This window comes from Cetorhinus maximus, chromosome 13, assembly GCF_964194155.1.
Source record: "Cetorhinus maximus chromosome 13, sCetMax3.hap1.1, whole genome shotgun sequence".
Classification (NCBI taxonomy): Eukaryota; Metazoa; Chordata; class Chondrichthyes; order Lamniformes; family Cetorhinidae; genus Cetorhinus; species Cetorhinus maximus.
The window spans coordinates 60,449,342-60,457,938 of record NC_135891.1 but is presented as its reverse complement, the minus strand read 5'-3'; the positions used below and the strand labels follow the sequence as shown (position 1 = coordinate 60,457,938).

The 8,597-nt window shown below is 43.6% G+C and overlaps 1 protein-coding gene across 5 annotated transcripts in view; it reads right to left on the bottom strand.

Moving 5' to 3' along the window:
- Positions 1–2,174, bottom strand: part of cdh22 (cadherin 22) — a 736,258-nt gene extending 734,084 nt beyond the window's left edge. For all 5 annotated transcript variants that reach the window (XM_078555429.1, XM_078555426.1, XM_078555424.1 and 2 more), the window contains exon 1: positions 1,873–2,174. In XM_078555429.1, the coding sequence (XP_078411555.1) occupies positions 1,873–2,094 (222 nt within the window). In that variant the 5' untranslated portion in view covers positions 2,095–2,174. The remainder of the gene's footprint in view (positions 1–1,872) is intronic.
- Between the last annotated feature and the right edge of the window lie 6,423 nt (positions 2,175–8,597).

Sequence of the window (8,597 nt, the reverse complement as noted above, 5' to 3'; positions counted from 1 at the left end):
GGTGCACGTGTGCGTGTGTGTGTGTGCGTGCGTGCCTGAGTGTGTGTGTGTGTGTTGGGGTGCGTGTGTCTGGGGTGCGTGTGTCAGTGGTTGCATGGCGCATGTGTGTGCGTGTGCATGTGCATGTGATGAGGATGTGTGTGCTTGCATGTGTGCATGTGTGGGGGGGGTGTGTGTGGGGGTGTGTGCGTGAGTGTGTGGGGGGTACGTGTGCAGGGCTGTGTGCGTGTACGTGTGTGCGTTTTTGTGTGTGTGTGTGTGTGTTTCTGTGTGTTTGTGTGTTTCTCTGTGTGTATATGTGTCTGTGCGTGTCTGTGTTTCTGCATGTGTGTTTCGTGTGTGTGTGTTTCTGTGTGTGTGTGTGTGTGTTTCTCTGTGTGTGTATGTTTCTGTGTGTGTATATATGTGTGTGTGTGTGTTTCTCTGTGTTTCATATGTATGTGTGTGTTTCTCTGTGTGTGTGTGTGTGTGTGTGTGTGTGTTTCCCTGTGTTTCTGTGTGTGTATGTTTCTGAGTGTGTGTGTGTCTGTCTGGGGTGATTGTGTAGGGGGTGCATGGTGCATGTGTGCATGCGTGTGTGTCTTGGGATGTGTGTGTCAGGGGATCGTGTGTCTGGGGGTGCAGGGTGAATGTGTGTGGGTGTGCGTGTGCATGTATGTGTGTGGAGGATGCGTGTGTGTGGGGAGTGTGTGTGGGGGTGTGTGCATGTGTGTGTGTGTCAGGGATGCGTGTTTTGGGGGGTGCATGATGTATGCATGCATGCGTGTGTGTGTTGGGGTGCGTGTGTCTGGGGTGCGCATGGTGCATGTGTGCGTGTGCATGTGTGGAGGATGCATGTGCGTGCATGTGTGGGGGGTGCATGTGCGGGGGTGTATGCATGTGTGTGTGCAGGGTGTGTGTGCAGGGGTGTGTGCGTGCATGCGTGCGTGCGTGTGTGTGTGGGGTGCGTGTGCGGGGGTGTGTGCATGTGTGTGGGGGGTGTGTGTGCAGGGGTGTGTGCATGTGTGTGTGGGGTGGTGCGTGTGCGGGGGTGTGTGCGTGCGTGTGTGTGTGTGGGATGCATGTATGGGGGTGTGCGTGTGTGCATGTGTGCGCATGTGTGTGGAGGTGTGTGCGCATGTGTGTGGAGGGGGTACATGTGTGGGGGTGTGTGAATGCATCTGTGTGTGCCTGAGGAGGGGAGGGTGCGTGTGTGTGGGTGTGCGTATGTGTGGAGGGGTTGCATGTGTGTGTGTGTGTGGGATTGTGGATCGGATTTTGTTCAGCTATGATGCTCTGCAGGGCTGAATACTCTGCCAACACTTTTTGAGTCTCATACATGTTGAACAGCTGAGCGATTAGGGGCCCGACTGCACTTTAGTAACCTGGGTCGGGGTCACTTTAACCCAGCTCACTAGGCAGGAAACTCAAGGGATTGCGTGGAATGTCATTTTACACCCTACACAGTTACACCATCCACTGGAGAAGTGAAACTGGGACAAGTACAAAATCAGCGTCGCGTCTAATCCTGTCACTTCTCAACTGGGTATGCTAGTTTAAAATTGATCCCCTAATCTCAACACTTTCAGAAGAGTAGAGGAGAGGAGAGAAAAATGATTTTAAAAATAACTTACGGTTTTACATGAGGAAGGGACAGCTTGCAATGAATACAACTGACGGTGCCCTGCAATGACTATTATGAAACTAATACTGTTTAGTTTGTAGCACCCTATTGCTAGACAATGTCTTGGGATTATTCCGACAAATGCAGTTATACAATTTTACATGAAGGTGCAAGGTTGCAGAGGGATCTCTGCCTTTAGCCAGAAGTCAGCTGTTTCATGTAAAATGGCACCTCTCCCCAGAAAATAGTCTTACGTAAGTTAAGCTCACCTTTCCGACGTAGAGTGGTTCTGTTCCAGTGTACTCCTCCACGATGAAGAATTGGTTCCACACCCAACCACGTTTTACACGCCGATGGGCCACTAAACTTGCTTTTGGTTGCTCCATATTCCATTTTTGATGTTGTAAACTCTCCTGGGTAGAATTTGTTCCGCAGCAACATAGCACACACAAAGCCACTAATGTGAGCCACAGAGAGGTGCGATTGACCATTTTACCTGGTCACGTGTCAACATATATGACTTTAGGTGAGTCGATACCTGGGCACTATGCCCATCAAAACACAGATCCTTAAAAGTCTCATTAATCCTTGGCGTTAATTGAAAATCAAATTCCAAATTTCCAAGTGATGGTTTTCACTTCTCAAAGTCTTTTCAAGTCTACTTGTCCGCAGACTTAACCGGGTACCTGGGAAAGTAACAGGAGACACCATAAGACAGTGTAACTGAAGCACAGTCTACTAATAATATTGTCAATCTGCACATATATTACAACAATGTCAACACTTCAAAAGTACTTAATTGGCTATGAAGCACTTTGGGATGTTCTGAGGCCCTGAAAGGCACTTTATAAGGCCAATACTTTGCAAGATTCAGATACAAGGATAAAGAAATTATGGAACCCCTGTACATAATACAGAACCAGGAGTCACCATTACTGAGCAGAAAAGCACATTTGCAGCTGAGGCTGATTTACACGGTTGATGAAATTGCTGATGAATAGTCCAGTGAGGTATTCAGGAATGAATTTCTATTCCTATTTTCAGACTTAGGAAAGCTGAAAACAGAATATCCCATAACCCTGAGGACGGGAGCTAAGCCTATATGTCTCTTCACAGTGAAGCAGGTCCATCATTCTTAGACAAAGTCAAGAGCAAGATTGGATACAGGTTACAACATGGGGGCCATCTCTCCTGTAACCATACCAACAAAGTGATGTTCTGGAATGCTCACAGTACCAAAGTCTAATGGTTCAATTAGAATCTGTGTGGACTTCACTCAATTAAACAAGTCAGTAGATTGCGAGATCCAGCTGATGGCATCAGTGGATGAAAGTCTCACCAAACTAGCAAAAAGCACCCTCTTCACAAAATTAGATTCTAACAATGGCTTTTGGCAAAGAACCCAGTTTGGCCATTACTTTTAACACCCCATTTGGTCATTAATGTTTTAACAGGTTCCCATTCAGAATTGCTTCTGCACCTGAGATATTCTAAAGAACGATGTCTCAGACCCTGGAAGGCACGGAAAGTGCAATATACTACATGGACAACATTCTCATGCATGGTTCATCTAAGGAAGGACAAGACCGTTGTGTGAGAGAAGTCCTCAAAGTCCTACAAGAAGCAAGTTTGTCATTAAAAGACAATGTGAATTTGCAAAGCCTATGATAACATTTTTAAGGCCACATTGTGCAAGCTTCGGGAAGTACAGCCGAGCCACAGAAAACCATGGTGATTAGAGAGTTCCCACAGCCTAAAAAGATCCAATGGTTCCTTGGGATGGTCAATCAAGTAAGCAAATCCCTACCAAACTTGAAAGAATTTAATGAGCTGCTACGACAACTGTTGAGACAAGATCACCAGTGGTGCCAGAACGTAGACCAGCAAAATGCTGTTGACAAGATCAAAAATCTCCTAATTTCACCAGAAAATCTAACGCACTACAATCCACGGTTGCTAGCAGTGGATGCATCGTCTACAGGGTTGGGTGCGGTGCTGTTTCAAGTTCAAAAACATGGACAAAGAAGACCAGTTTATTATGCCTCAAGATCTCTCACAGACACAGAGAAGAGGTGTGCAGCCATTGAGAAATAAGCATGAGTAGCCACATGGTCCTGTGAGAAGTTCTCTGATTATGTCATGGGATTAAGGTTTAAAATGGAAACCGACCACAAACCTTTAGCCACTCTTCTTAACCTAAAGGAAATCGCAAAAATAATGCCTAGAATTCAATGCTTTAGACTGAGGCTCATGAGATACAACTCAGTTACTGAGTACGTTCAAGAGAAGGATCAGACGACAGTGGATGGATTGTCAAGATTACGAATGCAAGGAGTTAAGATTTAAAATTTATTGAGAAAGTGAAAGCGTATACTTTGCTCATTACTAAACACTTACCAGTCCCTGAAAAGAGATTACAAGGAATTAAGCAAGCACAACAGCAGGTTGATGATTGCATCAAAATAAGCTGAGACAGGTGGCCAGAGTACACTCCGACCAACCCAGCACTTCACCAATACTTCAGATAAAGAAAACATCTCACAATCATTGATGATTTCTTAGTTTTTAATGATAAATTCATCATCCCTAAAACACTTCGATTCGACATTCTTCAGAAAATCCATCAAGGTCACTTGGGAATAGTGAAATGCAGAGCAAAAGCCCAGCAGTCAATTTGGTGGTCAGGCATCAGTCACTCCATTGAAGAATCAATTACATATTGCCTTATGTGTGCAGTGCATAGCCAGTAGCAGAGTGAACCACTTGCACCATCTACCTTTCCTACAAGGGCATGGGTGCACCTAGGAATGAATTTATTTGAGTTCAAAGGCAAAGTTTTCATCATAGTCATTGATTACTACTCCAGATTGTTTGAAGAGAGCAGGCTGTATAGTACCATGATAGACTGTCATTACATCACTGTGAAGAATCTCCATGTCACATGGCATCCCAATTCCAAGACAAAACAGACCTGTGGATGTTCTTTCCACCTCACTGCTAATTGTGGTCCTTAAGTGGGCATTAATTGGCCATTGAAGGGCCTCATCCTGTCATCACTGGCATTAACCCAGCAGCGGGTGAGGGAGCTTGCCTTGCGGGAGGCGCAAAAAACAATCCCTGCTATATTTACTTGCTGTCTCCCAGGGTGGGGGTCCCTCATTCAAAGGCATTCAGTGCCTGATTGAGGAACATGACAATGGTATGTGGGGAGGCCACTGAGAACAACTCCCCTGCTCTTGTTGCTGAACCCCTCCCCACAACCCTCACTGCATGATCCCCCCTCCTGCCCATTACTCACCTCTGGCCTGGGATCTAGCAACTGAGAGCCCTCGAGTAGGTGTTGTACCGACGGCAGCCACTGTCTCCCCAGCGGCACTGCCGGCAGCTCTCGGTGGGCAGGACTTCTGCTCCCATTGTCCTTGATCCTTGCGAGGTTCAGCCGGTAGCCTCTTAAGTGCCTGAATAGTACAATATGCGACAGTCCTTCCTGAAAAGAGACAATGCGGGGTCTAGCTGGCTCTCCAGGCAGCGGCTGAGACCCCCATCGCCTCCACAATATTCCCTTTAATTCAATGACAGTACATTCAATAGTCTACTTTTCCATTGTCCTTTGGGTGAAACAATTCTGCCTGCCTTCCTTTTCAACTTCTTCATTACTAATTTTTACCTTTGACATTTGAATCCTTTTCCATAGCAAACAGTATGCCTGGATTAGGTGTTATCAATTACCTTCAATATCCAAATTATTGAATTTCTTGGAAAAAAAACTAGAATATAATGTTATGTAGACCTGCGATTTAAAATAGTTCTCATTCTTAGCTATTTCTATTGCAGAGTGTTCTTGGAATTAAATCTCCTGATCACTGCCATATTGTCACATCTTGAATGTAATGCTTACAGGCTTGTTCAGTTTTGCTAAATAGGATTCCAATTACTCCTCCTCCTCCTCCCTGTCAAATATCACAAGACGTTCTTATAACACTAGCTGTGTTCTGAGATTGCTCATACTTGGCTGTCAAATTTCTTACATTTATATCATATGCGTTGTCATTGGAGATTCATTGTAGTATGACCTCACAACTTGTTGATCCTCAGCTGCTGAGAACCATGTTATAATAAATGTCTGAGTGAAATTTCCAGCAAAGTTCACGAACTAACGTTCCTTGCGTTCAGCTTTCATCACCATCCAGTTATCAGTTCTGTTTAGATTATTGAGCTGATATTTAAGAACCATTGCTCATAGCTAGTTCACCCATTACAACAATGCTGATACCAATGAACTGAATTCAGCTGGAGCCTGCTCCTAGCGCTGGTCAAGGTGATGAGGGAGATGGCCAGGTCATAATCTTTACCTCATAGTCCCAAGTGGTTTTTAGGGACAGCATTATTCAAAGTGGAAATGAAACCAATTTGGTGCTGTCAGTAGCTCTGTACTTCATCAGCTGCCAGGACAAGAGAAGCTTCAGGTGGTGTGATGTCAATCTCATCCCCTGCCACAGAGAGCTGAGAGAGTGGGGTTGATGGATGGGAGGAGTGGGGATCCAAGGCTCAAAGGGAATGGGATAAATATTTGAAAAGGATGGCTATAAAAGGATTTGAGGGGACAGGAGACAGGGAAAGGGGTTACAGGAGAGAGAGCAGTAGTATTGGCATGAGCACTGGGGCATTGACATTGGCTGTATCAGTTGTGGTTCAGTTGGTTGCACTCTTGCCTCTGAATCACAAGGTTTTGGGTTCAAGTCCCACTACAGGGCTTGAGCACATAAAATCAAGGCTGACACTCCAGTGCAGTAATGAGGGAGCGCTGCCCTGTCAAGAGTGGTTGTCTTTTGGATGATCGAGGTCCCGTCTGCCTGTTTAGGTGGATGTAAAAAAACCCATGACACTATTTCGAAGAAGAGTAGGGGAGTTATCCCAACTGTCCTGGCCAATATCCATTCCTCAATCAACATCACAAAAAACAGATTATCTGGTTATTATCATGTTTTTCACATTCATAAAAAAATATTGGTGGAATACAGATGTTAGTCTGTGATGACAGCAAACCAAAACCAGGAGACTGAATGACCTCCTTTGCGCTGTAATTTCTAGCATTCTGTGAAAACTCTCCCTTATTAAATCAGGGCCAAGGAGTAATTTGAAATACTGGTGCAGATCTGAGCTTAGGACAATGTGCGCTGTGAGACGTTTCCCAAACACACTGCCCACTGTGCTGTCTCTTGGTTTGGTACAGATCAGTCTGTGATAGTTTGTACTTTTGATATGTGAAGTCCAAGTTCAAATTAGCTCCAACTTAGTTTCTCAGTTCAGAGTTATCACCTTCACACAGAACCAGAGTCCACAAAGAAGGGGAGAGATGGGACCTGATAAAAGTGACATCAAGTTGACAGCCTGGCTACATCTTGTATGATGCAAGCAGATTGTGAGGTAGATACAGGGTGAATATCAGTGGTTTATAGAATTACAACAAGTTACATGGAAGATATCAGAGTGTTATTATAAGCAGTTACATATAGACAATTGGTAAGCTATTATATCTGCCACCATTCAATGAGAATCACCTAACTCCATATACCCATCTTAATACACTTAGTTAACAATAATCTATTAACTGATCTAGCATCAATTTCTATTTGCGGAAGACAGCTCTTAACTTCTCCCACCCTTTATTTGTAGAAGCGTTTCCTAATTTCACCCTTGAAATATCTGGCTCTAGTTTTAGACTATGTCCCCAAATCCAAGACTCCCAACCAGTGGGAATAGTTTCTCTCTATCTACTTTTAATACATTGAAAACCTTGTTCAAACACCCCTTAACCTTCTAAGTTCAAGGCAATGCTATCCTAGTTTGTGTAACCTCTCCTTATTGCTTAACCCTTGAAGTCCAGGTGTCATCCTAGTAGATTTACACTTCACTTCCTCCAAAGCCAATGTATCCTTCCTAAGGTGTGGTACCCAGAACTGCTCATAGTATTTCAGGTGTAGTCTAACCAGGGTTTCGTTTAGCTGTAGCTATTCCTCTAGATATAAAGGCCAACATTCCAATACCCTTTTTGATTATTTTCTGTACTTGTTCATGATATTTTAATGATCTGTACACCTGGATCCCAAATCTCTTTGGATTTCCACTGATCCTAGCTTTTGGTCATTTAGAAAATACCTTGTTCTAGAAAATGCCTTATCCTTTTTAGGTCCAAGCTCACAGTTGCCTGCATTGAATTCATTTGCTACAGTTTTGCCCATACACGTAATCTATCAACTTTGCTTTGCAATTTTATAATTCCACCTATAATGCAGCCTAACTGTTTGTCACAACACATTTGAATGTATGCCTTTCTAAGCCAAGATCAAAGTCATTCATGAATATAGTGACTAGTTGGAGACCCAACCCAGATCCTTGTGAAACACCACAGTTGTATCCCGCCAATTAGAATACCTACCCATTAATCCTAATCTCTGTCTCCTGCTGCCGAACCAATTTCCTAACCAGGTCAATAATTTGTCTTCAATTAAGAACATAAGAAATAGGAGCAGAAGTAGGCCATTCAGCCTTTTGAGCCCGCTCTGCCATTCAATGAGATCATGGCTGATCTTCAATGAGCTGCAATTTTATTTAACAGTTCTTTATGAGGAACTTTATGAAATGCTTCCTGGAAATCCATGCAAATAATATTCAGAGATATTCTCCCAATCAATAGTCACCTTTTCAATACTGTTATGAACAATGTATAATTTTAAGTTTAATTTATACATTTATGTGTATAAATGGGTCTGTTAAGAAAGGTAAAAAGAGTTTCAGTCTCACTTAGGTTTTGTTAATGAACCTTGATGCCTGGGAGTCTGGATAGGCTTATGACTAAAAGGTTTCAGGTCTTTGGGTTTGTTTGTATATATACATTTTTAATGAGGCCTTACAACCCCTGAAGTTAAAGAGATGGGTTAAAGGTGTTGAAAGTTCAGTGATTCTGGGGGAAAAAAACACGACGTAGAAAAGC